The sequence below is a fragment of the Chamaea fasciata genome, unplaced genomic scaffold (assembly GCF_029207755.1).
Source record: "Chamaea fasciata isolate MVZ Bird 193981 ecotype frontalis unplaced genomic scaffold, bChaFas1.0.hap1 SCAF_16, whole genome shotgun sequence".
Lineage (NCBI taxonomy): Eukaryota > Metazoa > Chordata > Aves > Passeriformes > Sylviidae > Chamaea > Chamaea fasciata.
In genome coordinates, this window is record NW_027094101.1 from 13,382,058 (window position 1) to 13,396,439 (window position 14,382).

Genomic DNA, 14,382 nt, shown 5'->3' on the forward strand with positions numbered 1-14,382 from the left:
TTCTTGGATGGCCACCTTTTGTCCATAGCATTTCCCTGTGTGACATCTCCATTGAGTGGGAGCCTGAGTTACCAGCTCCCAAACTAGGCCATGTATTTTGCTGATGGAAAAGCATTACACATCTTCTTAGAGAACTTCTGGATGTGTCCTGAAGTTCTGGAGAGTATCAGCATTGCTCTGAGTATTCACTGCTTTTAGGACATGAGTGGGTTGTAGCTTGCACACCACCTGGCATTGTTTTTTGCCACTTAGGGAGCTCTTGTAGGTAACTAAGATGGTGGGGACAGAGGGGAAAACTTAAGATGGTGGGGACAGAAGGGAAAACTTTTATGGATGCTTTTATGTCAGTTTGGTAGCCCAAACCAGCTCACCAAGGCGGGAATTGAATCCTAGAGCTGTTACAAGGAGGCCAGTGGCTGCAGCAAAGCCACAAGTTAGAGAGGATGGAAAAGGAGGGCATGAGGATACAATGCTGATTCAACCCCCTCATCAAACCAAGTCATGACATGCTGTGCCCAAAGGCTCTAGGTTAAAATCAGAGGTATTCTCTGTTTTATTGGATTAACTATGGAAATAAATTTCACAGGTTTTCTTAATTGTGCCTCTTCCTAACTCTGAGTTTTGAGTCACATTGAAAACTAGCATGTGTCCCTTAGGCTATGGGTAATATAGGTAAAGTATTCTGGGTCGTGGATAGTTAGAACTTGTTGGCAGAAGTTCATGATCCTGTAGATATCTTGCCATCTTTTCTTTAGAGTGGATGCTGGAAAGCTTCATTATCACAGGAGGGTATTGGACAGAAGTGGTCTGATAACAATGCAGTCCCATGTCATCCGACTGCCAAGTGGAGCACAGCAGCACTCCATTCTGCTGCTCCTGACTCGCTTCCACGTTGATAGGTATGGTTTAAGGGTCTCCTGGGTACACTTTGACCTTTTACTGTGACGAGGGATTGTTCTGTTGTCACAGAGCCTTCAAAGTTTCCTGGAATTGACACTTTCCAATTTGTTAACTCCTCTTTCAAATGTCAGAGACTTTAAAACTTGCCTTGGAGCTGTAAACAACAGGTTCTTCTAGTGCCTGTCACCTGCCTGCATCAACATAACTCCTCTTTTTGTAGCACTGATCATTCCGTTAATTTTGACTGTTTTCACTTAAATGCATTTCTAGTAGATTTTTTGTTTTGTTTTCCTATCTTGTTTATGATTAGAACTCGTGCTTCTGTGGGTTGCCAGTGAAGTAACAGCTTGGGCTTAGTCATTGTTTGCTCATTGAGGTCTTTTCTTAGAGACAAATTATCTCATGTGCTATTCACAGGAGGCAAAGAAAACTAGAATTCCTAAACCAGTCTGAGAACACTTAGCATACTTTCTCTAGTGACTGACAGTTTCTAAAGCTACAACTCATGTTTATGAAGCTATATGCATACTTGCGTGTAAAACAATTCTCTTTCTTGGTTAGGAGGAGCAAATATGACATTCTGATGGAGAAGCTCTCAAGTATGCTAAGTGCTCGTTCAAACCAGATGGATACATTAGGAAACTTGAGGGAAGAATTGGTGAGATGAATTACTCTTTCAAATTCTCACTCAGTAGAATCTGGATGCTGAGTATCGAAGACTCATTCATACTACCTGCTTCTAAAGTTGCACAAAATTCTGGGCTAGGATATCAAAAGAGGGTATTAAAAACATACCAGATCAAGCTGCTGATGGTGTTTGTCACAGGGGAGCAGTTCTGTTCCAACCACAGCCTCAGAAACGTTTTGTCAATGGATGTCATGATGCAGTTCTTACTTTTCCACTGCTGCTGTTATGTGGATGGCAGAGTTGGAGGGATACAACACGCTCAGGAACATCTCAGGTTCTACACTCAAAGGCTTTCAAGTTTTTTATGGATATCCTACCCCAAAATACTGTGTTGTAAGAAGAGGTGGTATGAATGCCTTTTGATACCAGTCAGCACCAGGTGAAGATTTTGGGCTGCAGTGACTTTTGCCATTTCTCTTTGCATCAGGGCCTTTGTGAGAGAACCTTCAAACGTCTCTATCAGTACATGATGAATGCTGGCCTGGCCAAGGTCGTGTCTGTCCCCTTGCAAGACATAAACCCCAATGGAGGACCCTACAAGACAAAGAAAGGTGACTGGAACAGTGGCTTTGCTCTCTATTTGTGTAATTTCATTGATGCCATTCTATCTAGGAGCTTCATATCTTAAATTGAAAGGGGTGTAAGTAAAAAATCTGTCCATGCAGTTATGTAGATAAATGTGCCACTAAAGTTAAAATGCTGCAGCCCATTTGAATTAAGCGTATGTTACATACTTTTTAAGGAATTAATGTCATCAAGTTTGTTGGATATCAATGTAAGCTGTGGTCTTGGGATGTGATGAGACTGCTCAAGCCAATACAGAATAGGAGCAAAGCAGTCTGCTGACCTTTCAGGTTGAAGTTGAATGACAAGTCAATGAACTTGACAAAAAAATACAAAGAGTTATGTTGAAACGAAGGCTCATTATGAAGTAAGTTAAAAACCAGACCAGTCTTGGTCATGACTTTCCCTGAGAGTCATGAGAATGCAAAGCTGCTCTGAAAAGTTCCCTATCAAATTATGGAAGTAAGGTCTTACAGCACTTGGAATTCACAGAACACAGGATGTTCTAAATTTGAAGGGACCTCCAAGGACCATTGAGCTCAACTCTTAAGTGAATGGCCTCTACAGGGGTCAAACCCATACCCTTGGCATTATTAGCTCTCACCAGCTGAGCTGGTATCAGGGTTGAGGTAAGTGCGATACCCAAAAACTGCTCTCCAAAAAAGCTACAGTCTGCTGAGGGGTGGTTTAATGCATAACCAGCTTTGAATGCCAATTTAATTGGTTCACAAGAACTTCTGATAATTTCCAAACATGTGGTGGAAAGACAAAGAAGAGCGGGATTGCCTGAGGAAAGGGAACAAAAGAAAGCAACTGTTCTCAGAAAAAGATACAGATAAAACTTGCACGGGAGAAAAACTTCAAGAATTAATAGTGGAAAGTATGAGGAAGGATAGTACCACCAATGGAATTAATGCAATTCCTAATGGAAATCTAAAACAAATCCTTAATCACAGAAAATCCTAAGAGGCAGATCTGCAAGGTTAAAAAGAAAATAGTTCTGGAAGATAAACAGCGTCTATTTTAGAAATATAATGAACTGTGAGAAAAAAAATCAATCTGATATGAACTAAACATTGCAAAGTGCATATTCTTGGTGAATAGGAGTGATCTTAAAGGAGCAAGTGAAAGAGCCAATAAAACCATGAAAAATTCCAGAAAGACAAAAAAGAGTTCAGATTACATGGAGTTGGATTAAGGCTCTCAATAAGACAAATTCCTTCAAATCCTTTAAGTCTGGGGAAAGGAAATTCTCTGTAGGGAAAGTGTATTCTGAGCAAAGAGAAGCAGAGGCCAAAAGTAGGTACAGCATCAAGTGTGGCTGAGAGAGAAATGACCCAGGTCTTTCAGGGGTGTTCTAATGAGCTGCAAACACTTGGAAATAATACCCAAAGACTAGACACCACTCCTAAAAAACAGTTTACAGGCAGTAGTAAAAACATTTAACATCCAATTAAGGTATTTACTTAGAAGACAAGGAAATACAAGTCCACTTCTAAGCCTGGTGGCAGCCCCCAAGGCATGGGCGTTTTATGCTCTGACAGAGACTGGCAGAACAGCAGCTGCATTTACTGCTCTAGTTTCTTGGGAAAAATGCCCCTTGATGAATCTTTCACTTGAATGATAATTCCATCTTACAGATGTAAAAGCTGAAAATCCACAAAAGTGCCTTTAAAACACTAGGTATTAAAGGAGGATGAATTAATAATAGCTGATTTTCAGCAGAGATCAAGATAGTTTAATCTCTGGAGTTATACAGGAAAGAAGATAGAAATATGTGGGACACACTGAGGATGAAGCCAGAGCATCTGCTATGGGAAGAACATTATTGGGCAGCAGGAGCTAAAGGAAAAGGCATTGATTTGTTTGGGGGGAGATTTCTTTTCTGTGGGGAGTTTTTTTGTTTGTTTTTTCAAATACTGCTTCCAGTGAAAGTTAAGGGGCTGTAGAAATACAAAGAAAATTAAGGGGCTGTAGAAATAAGAGTGCTCGTAACCCTACCAAAATGCCAGCACTTAAATCCTAAGCAGCATCCTGGGGAAAGGATTCAGCTCAAGGAAAAATAATGGAATCATGTGGCCTGGAGCTCAGTCACATGGTGAAGTGACTGTGGGTTAACTTTGTGTCAGCTGGGCGTCAGTAACTGCTCAGATACATAAAATTCATCAGCTGAAACCTTAGTGATTCCAACCAAAGCCTTCACCTGGCCTTTTCACAGCAGTCTGGAGCAGAGGAGCAGAGATGGCTGGAGATGTTCTCCCCACTGCTGCAGGATGAACTGGCTGCTGCTGCAGCAGCTGCTGAATCACTGCAATTTGCCAAGGTGGCAGTGTCCAGTAACCCAGTTCGAGTTACCACTGGTGTGAAATGGTCCAGCAGGAGCTCAGTGACACTGAGGAGAGCAGGATCTCAGCTCTCCTGCAGCCGTCTGTCCTCACTCTGCCCTTTGCTGGGAGGTCCCAGTGAGTGGAGAGTTCCCACAGCACAGCTGATGGACAGGAACATGCTAAGATGTGGAATTAAATCATCTACAAGAATCTTGTGGCTGGTGGGCATTGTGTTCTGTCCTTGTAAAAAGGAATGGGTTTATACCTAGTGAGTGATCTCACAAATATGTGTTCTCCAGGTGTAGTTCTGGGGATTGGCACTTAATCCCTCCATTGATGTGTTTATACTGTGGATGTTTCTCCTACTGGACAGTCCTAGCATTGGCACAGATGTGAAGTTTTGGAGCACCTCAAAAATTCACCTGATTGCCAGATTCATACAAAGGGAAAAGTTGTTGCAAACCTTTCCTAGAAATACCCAGCTCTCTCTAGTCATTTGTTCCCCGTTACACTGCTATTTCTTCGTGTTGCTGAAAGAAAGAAAATTGTTCAAAGCTGTGCACACCCCGTGCACTTTGTCAGGAGTTGTTACTAACACTAATTTTTCACAGGGACTGATGTCATGGTGCGTTGCCTTAAACTGCTGAAGGAATTTCGGAAGAAAATTGAAGATTATCATGATGATGATGAAGAGATCATCACAAAAGTTGTTCAGCCTGTGGATATTGTTTATGAAAGGGATATGCTCACCCAGGCTTATCAGCTAAGTAGGTGATGTAAGACATCTGAAGACTTTCCCCATTACCTCCTTGCTCCTTGTAGTAAAATAAATGTGTGTATTGCAGGTGGTTTTACATTATGGTTGCTTTTGCATCAGTAAGTGTCAATTTTTCATAGCAAAATAAGCTTTATGTCCAGATTAGACTGGGGGTGCTGCCACCTGTTAGCCATCCTGGAAGCTTAGCAACTATTAAGTACCACCCAGCAGAAACAGGATGTCGTGATGGGATGGGAAAAGATGAAGCAAACAGTGTTCCTTATTCTCCTGTCTCTTTTCTTTTCCAAATGGTGAAATGAATATCTAACTGTGGAAAGCAGCCCAGGGAAAAAATCATCCATGCTTCTAATTTGAAGCTGTCACCTCCATACCTCATGCTGCTGGGCACTGCTTCATGTAAAATTGTGGTTTATGACAGTACTTGGCTGAGTATTTTATGTGTCTGTAAAAATGTCTTTAGTTCATGGGGAATCTTAAATTTAACATTCTGGCATATACTGTTACTCAGGAGATATTATTGTATGTAGAAAAAAATACATATATAATGCAGTCAGATCATTTTTCTGATATTTTTTTTGTTAATTTTCCTTTCTGCAACAGTTGAAAGTAGAGGAACCAAAGGTATTTCCCAGGCAGAACTTCGCCTGGCTATGAATGTGGGGAAGCTGGAAGCCAGGATGCTCTGTCGTCTTCTGGACAGGTACAAAGTTGTCAAGGTAAGACTCAAATAAAATAATTCAGATACTGATTGAAACTGAATTCAACTGAATTCTGATTACTCTGGGAATAACATTGTTAACCTCAAACATTAGAAACAGCAGAGATTTGAGAATGACAGTGGGAGAGTTCTGGTAAGATTGAAGAGAGAATTAATTCAGTTGAGTAAAAGGTGTGTAAGGCAAGGGTTCAGAATTAGGATTGCAGCCTGCTCTAATCAGAGCACTGAAGGAAAGACCCTCTCTGTCCATGTGAAATCATTCATCTACTTGCCTTTTGAAAATACGAGGAAATTCTGGAGCAAGACAGTTACTTGTCTAGGAGTTTTGGTGACTGAACTTATTTCTAGATATTTCAATGTTTTTTTATTTCACCCGACAAATCCAGCTGTCATGTCTTGCATGCACCCAATGGTCTCTTTCCACAAAGGCCGAGTAATTGCCACCTTCCCTCAATGGGGAATCTTTTCAGAAAAGTGTTGTCATTCAACAATAAATTGTAAAAGTTCTGTAAAAAGTAAAAAGTTCTGTAGAGTTAAAAACAAGCTGTATAAACCATTGGCATATCTATGCATTTTTTCCCCAGTCAGCTTTGAAAATGAAATCTTCCCTTATTGATTGGTGAAGTGTGTGAGTTTGTAGATCCTTGAAAGCTCCTGCTGTAGCAGACAGGGCAGCAGCACTTCCACTGAAGTCTGAGTCACTCAGAGAGCTGCAGTGCCCGTATTTCACAAACACTTCTGTTCTGAAATAATTGATGTCCACTCTGAGTACACACTGTTTGTTCTTCTTCAGACTTTTCTCCACCCCACATACTGTAGGAGTTCCTTTCTAGTACACTGGTAATGCAGATTTGTTTATTTTTCAAGCACAGAATTATTTTTGATGTCTCTGTGTGAAGGTTAGGCACATTCTTGTTACTTAGAAAAAAATTAATGACATGGTATCTTTTGATGTGGGGGAGTAGCACTGAGAACGTTTTCCCTCTGTTGATGCTGGAGAATATTGATAGAATGGAGAAACAAGGTGGTACAATAACATTCCAACTGTTTCCTTAGGGTTTTATGGAGGATGAAGGTCGGCAAAGGACAACAAAGTACATTTCCTACATTTTTGCAGAGGAGAGTGATTTAAACCGTCAGTTTGAGAGGGAGAAGGCCAGGAGTGAGCAGTTGGCTACAGTTACTTTGGCTGTGGTGCCAGAAGAATCCGCACCTGTGGAAGATGTGTCCCCTGGAGAAGAGGAGACTGTGGCCTCCGAGTCTGACAATGAGGAAGGAAAGGACAGGAAGAAGAGAGGAAAAGGTCAAAAGGCCAGCTCTGGTTCTCCACTGAAATCATGTGTCCAAGATGATGTCCATCAGACAACGCCAGCCAAAGGTAACTTGTGATTTGGAAATCAAGGCAACAACCTGCATTTTCCTTATGGATCATATTATTAAAGAACAAATAGCATGTTATTAGCTTCCATTATGAGTTTTGGTCACATATTTATTTTTAAGCTTATTTGGTTATTTTTCCTGCTTTCCCCCCAAATTGTTATGGTTTGGAGCACCAAGTGTGGTAAACTCTGGAGATTTTCAGGGCTGAGGTGTGGCCTGATGTCTGTGTCCCAGTAGTGTTTGTGCTGCCTCTCCTGACCCCATGCCATGTCTCCCCTTTTCCCCGAGCTCACACACTGTGCTCCTTGGATATTCAGGGTTGGGATGACTTGACCCACAGCCTTACTCACCTGAGCATTTTATAACAAAAAGTCTTGTCCCCTGAACTTAGTTCCCTCAGCTTTTTCTTTAGTTGTTTGGAATATCTTAGTGTGAAAACTACCAGCCTTTGGGGACATATTTTAAAAATATATGGGTGAGGGGGTACTTAATTTTTTTTTTTTTTTACCTATTTAAATGTTCCTACAACTTCTCTGATAAACTCCAAGGGAAAAGAGATCTCTATTTTTCTATGTAGATTATCTTTGGAGTAATACTAAATTCTTATTCTCATTCTGCTTTGAGTCAGAAAAATCACGTTTCTGGCAGAACTTGAGAATCTTTGAGACAGAAACTCTCCTTTCTTCAGCAGTTTCTGGATAAGCCCTTCATGGCTTTCCAAGCTGTGGAAAGGTTTCTGCATGGAGAGAATTATTTGATGACAGAGTTCACCTTTTTTTAAAACTTTACTTTTGGAGGCTGAATGCAGTCTTTCATGGTCAAGCTACTACTTCCAGCAGAGCAGAATATGTGAAAAGTGTAGTAGAATGCTTTTAAGTGCAGCTACCTGGGTGGATGGGAGAATGGCTCTTAGAGAGAAAGCTGAACAGGGAGAGCAGAACAATTACAAGGCTTTTTGCTCTCAAACCAGGCTCAAAGCCAACAGCTGTGAAGTCTCAGCGGAAGAAGCAGCCTTCCCCTCAAATTCTTGAAGATCCTGAGGAGCTCCCAGACAGCATTTCAGGGGATAGTTCTACTTTGGGAGCCCTAAAGCAGGAGTCCAATGTTTCCACCTGTGCTCATCCCATGGATGAAGATGGAGATGGAGATGTGGCTGTGGTGGAGGAAGTCAGACTTGAAGATCCTAAGGTAAGACCACATGTCTTAATATCTCCTTGTTGGTACAGCTGTCTGAGCAAATTTTTGTGCTCTTATAGCAAGACTTCAAACTAGAGTTTTTGTATTTATTTATCAAATTGTTTGGCTTTTTTTTAAAATTAATTTCAAAGTACATTCATATTTTGGCTGCACTGCATTGTAGGTGTAGGTGAAAATTTTTCCAGGGGACAGGTGGATAGTTGTCCAAAATACAGTTCTGGGTTAGTTCCCTGGTGCTCTCCAAATTCTGTGTTGACTGAATACATGTCATAGCTTAATGCAGCACAGAAGTGCTGCTTATGATCCACTGCCTGCCTTCCTGAGAAGGGGAGATAAGAGAGGATCTTCATCTGAGTAGTTTGTTGTAAATAAATCCATCCAAAGTGGGAATTGCTCCACTGCTGCTGTGTGAGGAGCCCCCTTTGGCTGCAGACAGTGGCTGGTTGATGTCCCACTTTGCTGTGCTGTCCCCAGAAGCCCTGTGGCCACAGGAAGGAGAAGCGTTCCAAGGCGGCAGCAGTGGACAGGCCCCATGAGACCTACAGGCTGCTGAAGCGCCGCAACCTCATCGTGGAGGCCGTGCGGAACCTGCGCCTCATCGAGAGCCTCTTCACGTGAGCACAGCACCACAGGGGGCTGGGAGCACTGGGGGCTTATTCCTGTCTGCCTTGGCTTGTCCCTGCTGGCACCACTGCTGTGAGGATGGAGAGGGTGACACAGGGAGCGGGTGTGTGTCTTAGTTTGGAAAGGCAGGTTCCTGCCAGGGAAAAGCAGGAGCTTCCTGTGGAATGGAGAATGGAAACCCTCTCCCTCTGAATTATTAGAATTTTGAAATTAAGGGGCTTTCAGGCAAAGATATGGGAATAGGAACAACAGTTCTTTACTAGGAATATTAAAAAAAATGTAGTAGTACAAAAAAGCAAACAACAGAAAAAGAGAAAAAACACTGACGGAGTCAGAACATGACCTGACACCCTGTTGGTCAGTCCAGGTAAGTCCTCCTGCAGTGACAGATGTGGTTCTGTTGGAGCAGAGATGATCCTGTAGAAGGGTGCAGTTTTCCTCTGAAGGTCCAGTGGTGCTGAGATGGGTCTGGTCTTCCTCTGGGAATCCAGTGCAAACAGGCTGTCCTGTTATTCTGAATCTCAGGTTTTATCCAGGTAGGAATGCTGGGCTCCTCCCCCTGGCTGGAGCATCTCCCAATGGGATGATGTAATTGTATCAGCCGTGCAGTGAGCCTCGATGGCCCATGAACAGCAGATATCCCCTGGAGGGAGGATGGGTGGTGGAAGAGATAAAGAACACTGCCCCACCTGGTTTAACAGCTGGCCCATTAACAGAGCACACCTGCCCACTGCCCCTGGAGCCATGAGGAAAGAAACACCTCCCCAGCCAGTTTCAACAGATGGGAAATAGAATACATCTTGCTTTGAATCCAAGACAGTGTGGAGGGTTGAATCTTAATCAGCTGTTTGGAAGCAGCAGTAGTTCCATGCAGATAATTACTCAAGAGTGCTTTCATTCATTATATGTCTCATAAACACAGATCAAAAAACTTACTTATCCATTCACAGTATGCCAGACTTGGGGCCACATTGTAAGGTACAGTACTTTCCTGCTGCAGGATTCTTGCATCTGCATCAGTTTTATCTCTGCATGGTTTCAAAACTAGTTCTTGTGTTATTCTGTGTGGACTGGAGAGACTCAGGTCTTCATGTAACTCATCACTGGTCACTGGCATCCTAGCAGGGACTTCAAAGTTTGCTTTTCAGTGCAGTTTTATGTGGTGTGGTTATATGTCTTCTCCTGACACCTTATCTGAGCTGAAGGTACTTCCCTAAATGTTGTAATGTCTTTCAGCCTTTTAAGATTTCACCTCCGAAATGAAATGGAAATTCCGGTGCTCTGCTGTGTCTTAAATTGGCAGTACTGTGTTGTCACAAATAGGATTGCACCATCCATCTTCTGTGTCAGCACAGAAGATCCTGGCAGTCAGTATACCCAGGGCTGCTTGCTGTAGGAATTTAGTCAGAAATCATGGTCCTACTCTCCTCTGGTCTGGGAATTTTGAAACCTTCTGTCACCTTGTTTAATTGCAGAGAGTTATAAAATTAGAGCCTCATCTGGCACCAGCCTCACCAGTGATTGATTGAATCACATCCAAACACAGCCTTGGAAGATATTTCAGGTCCCTGCTGTCCCCTCAGTGCTGCCAACAGGTTCCTCAGAAGTTCCTCAGAATCAGTGGAAGTTCTGTCCTTCCCCAGTCTCTGCCAAGAAAATTTACTGGTGTTTGCCTTCCATTTGTTAATTACCAGGATGTGGTAATCTTTTGGGACAGTTGGAAGTCCATGTGTACATTCAGTTATTGCTTCATTCCTTTATAAACTTCCAGGTCTTTTTCAGAATTGATTCCCCAGGATTGAAAGAGCCCAGAATTAGGGCCTGGAACATTTGTGGGAAAGTGCATGGGAACAGGCATGGGGAGAGTAAGGTGTGAGCACACCCCTGCCAACTGTGGCATGGGAAGAAGGGAGAAGGGAGCTGGCTTCATGTGGTGGGATATGTGTGTCTGTATCGATGTTGTGAATGCAGGAGTCGTTTCTGTGCTCTGAAACCATTGAATAAACCCTTTCTGCCTCAAGCTGAACTGAGCTCGCAAACTGCAAGAACTGACTGCTTTTGTTAAATCACCACCTAAGAAAGCTGTAGGTTCTCCTGACCTTAGGGAGCCCACATTGGTAATTGCACTGTAGCCATGCCCTGGGGAATGAGGCATTGAGAATTTGCTGTTGTAAGAACTGCAGTTGTCCCCTAGAAGGAAAATAGAGCTGAAATGTAAAACCAGAGTTCCCAGTTGTCTCCAGCAAAAGGGAACGGGGAGCAGGGACTGGTAGAAGTAGGGAAAGAAATGGCCATTCACCCACATCCTCTAACAAACCACTTAGGCGCTTTGGAGCGTTGCTGGCCTTACATCGCAAGGCCTCTTTGTCATCTTTTAGACTTCAGAAGATGGTCATGGATCAAGAGAAGCAAGAAGGCGTCTCCACCAAGTGCTGCAAGAAGTCCATCGTGCGGCTGGTGCAGAGGCTGGCGCGGGACGGGCTCCTCAGGCTCTACCGCACCACGGTCATCCAGGATGGCATCAGCAAAAAGGTGACAGCACAGGCACAGCCTTCACCTCATTTCTCACAGTGCCCTGGGCCTTTTTACTGGAATGCATGGGTGACTTCTCTTCTTGTAGCAGAACCTACAATGGAGCTACCCAGAAGCTTCATGTCAAACTAAGCTAGTGTGAGAACCAGATCACTGCTTTCCATTATTGGGCTGCAGATAACTGAGACCAAGGAATGGGCCAGAGATCAAAGTCTCTGAATCTCCCTTCTGAGAGGTTCTGCTGCTTATCAGTTCTGCGCTTCATGGTTCTCTCCTTGCACTGCCAGGCTGCAGCAAAAATCCATTTAAACCCCTTTTGAAAGCCAAGAATGTATGAAAAATCTTAAGTGAGCTTCTGAGTTGAAATTTATAGAATGTGATTTTTTTTATTTTAAAACAAAAATCCACTGTTAGTGAGGTTTATGGAAGTCGGATGTCTGTGGTTGTAGAGCTGAGGCTTGTCACTTTCTCTAGTGTGAAATGCTCATAAGCAGGGAATTGAATCCACTGAAAATCACCTGCTGTATATTTAGTGTAGAGCACATACGAAATCTTACCAATCTAAATTGCGTGTGTGCTTTCAGCAGCAATATGTGTTAGTTTGGCCTTACGCCTAATGAGCTCTGACTTTTCATTTATCCCTCTCAGCCTAATATTTACAAGTCAAAGTATTTGTTTCTCAAATATTTCAGCTTTTAAAAACCCAAACTCCAAGGTTTGTAGAAGTTTATTGGTATGAAGACCATGTACTTCGACCTCTTGTTTAATACAAAGTAGCAACAGGCATTTTCATCCAAAAGTGTTGATGCTCTGTGAATTATTAAAACCATCACAGGATTCATCCATTGTGGCTACTGCTAATTCACTGTTAATCTCAGATAATTTATGCAGCTGATTAAGAGCCAATATCTCCATAAACAGCTTTTGTTTGTGTTGTGCTGCTGTGAGCAGGTGGAGTTCGTGGTGCACCCCTCAGTGAGTCCCAGTGATCCTCTGGTGAAAAGCGCCATCGAGCAGGTGCGGTTCCGCATCTCCAACTCCAGCACTGCAAACAGGCAAGTCAGCTCTGCCTGGGGTGGCTTGGGGGGATCTTGGCTCATCTAGGGGGTACGAAAATAGGCAGAGGAAATAAACACAAGGTAAGTAGAAAAACCCAAACAAACAGCCTCTTCTTTGGCAGAAGAGAAATGGAAGCACAAAGCTGAGGCGACGTGCTGAAATCTCCTGAAGTCAGGGAAGAGCAGGAATTGAACTCGACAGATTTTGTACCTAAGTGCTGTGTGCTTTTATTACAGGATTAAAGCCCCCCAGACACCAACATCCCAGGACCATGGTGAGGAAGAAAACCAGGGGCAAGAGGCAGCTTCTGATTCAGGAAAAGTGCAAGATAGCTCATGTAAAGCTGATAATAGTCGGGCAGGAAAAACTGATGACAAAATGGGCATAACACAGCTAAGGAACTATCACCCTGTTACAGGTACAGCCATCTCTGGGGTTTCTGTCATCCTTCACCTTCCCAATTATTATTAATAATAACTTTCAGATGTCTCCTAAGATAAAGAGTTTTTTTTTCTTCTCCTATAGAAATAAAATTTGGTTTTTATTGTATCAGTTTCACCATCCAGTGTTTTTTTAGCTGCTTATGTATTTTACAGTTGTGAACTTACATTTGCATTTACTACTACTTCTTTACTATTTGTACCTTATATTTACTTTCAACCATCCATCTTTCCTTCCAGTTTTCTTCAACATTAGTTTTGCATGGGATGATGTTTCTCCTGCTCTAATCCTCTTTTTATTTCTGTTTGGTCTTTATTCTTCCCTCCCAGTTCCAGGACTTGGACGTTCACTTGGCTTTCTTCCCAAAATGCCCCGTTTAAGAATGGTCCACATGTTCCTCTGGTACTTAGTTTATGGACACCCTTTAAATGAAACACAGCAAAAAGGAGGTGGTGATGGTGAGAAAACACAAGGGCTGGATGAGAATGCAGCTGTAATTGAAGCACAACCAGATGGGACCCTAGAAATTGTGGCAACTGTGGTGAATCCTGAGACCTCTGCACAGGAGACTGAAGTAGATCTGTCTAATCAAACAGGTATGAAGTGGCACATCCTGACTTTACTACAGACCTTACCATGGTTCAACACAGAAAAATAGATAAAAGTCTACTTCAGAAAGGTTTGAAAATCAAGAGTTTAGAGAATTTTCAGGTCATTTTAGATTTTCAGACTGTGAACTGCCAGTTGTATTGTGCTTGAGCACTGACAGTGAAGTCTCGGTGTGAGTGTTGGGTTTGGTGTGTCTGAGGCACTGTTCTTGTTCCCAGTGTACGTGGACAACTCGTCGTGGATGCGCTACATCCCTCCCCTCCCCGTGCACAGGGAGTTTGGCTTTGGATGGGCTCTGGTCAGTGACATTCTGCTCTGCTTGCCTCTCTCAGTCTTTGTTCAGATTGTACAAGTCAGCTACAAGGTACAGTGCTCTTTGTTTTCTCCAAAGTCTGGTGATGTCAGCTGTAGCTATAGGCTGGAACAAATATCCCTTTAATCTGTTTTAGCAAAACTAGACCGTGGAGAGGAGAGGAGACACTTCAGTCTTTTACAGAGAAAGTAGTTGCTTTCGCAGGCTCACAGAAAAAAAAATGTATAGCCCTGTAATACTGCAAAGTCTTAA

At 42.7% G+C, this 14,382-nt stretch overlaps 1 protein-coding gene across 2 annotated transcripts in view; it reads left to right on the plus strand.

The window, feature by feature from the left end:
- GTF3C1 (general transcription factor IIIC subunit 1) overlaps window positions 1-14,382 on the plus strand; it is a 38,308-nt gene that overhangs the window by 1,999 nt on the left and 21,927 nt on the right. Inside the window, exons 4-16 of one of the 2 annotated variants that reach the window (XM_066198106.1) lie at window positions 756-899; window positions 1,462-1,558; window positions 2,016-2,139; window positions 5,091-5,246; window positions 5,858-5,973; window positions 7,032-7,353; window positions 8,326-8,543; window positions 9,027-9,166; window positions 11,555-11,708; window positions 12,660-12,763; window positions 13,004-13,185; window positions 13,538-13,804; window positions 14,036-14,181. In XM_066198106.1, coding sequence (XP_066054203.1) covers window positions 756-899; window positions 1,462-1,558; window positions 2,016-2,139; window positions 5,091-5,246; window positions 5,858-5,973; window positions 7,032-7,353; window positions 8,326-8,543; window positions 9,027-9,166; window positions 11,555-11,708; window positions 12,660-12,763; window positions 13,004-13,185; window positions 13,538-13,804; window positions 14,036-14,181 — 2,170 coding nt within the window. Of the gene's footprint in view, window positions 1-755; window positions 900-1,461; window positions 1,559-2,015; window positions 2,140-5,090; window positions 5,251-5,857; window positions 5,974-7,031; window positions 7,354-8,325; window positions 8,544-9,026; window positions 9,167-11,554; window positions 11,709-12,659; window positions 12,764-13,003; window positions 13,186-13,537; window positions 13,805-14,035; window positions 14,182-14,382 lie in introns of those variants that run through there. The other variant, XM_066198107.1, reaches the window with a different exon arrangement.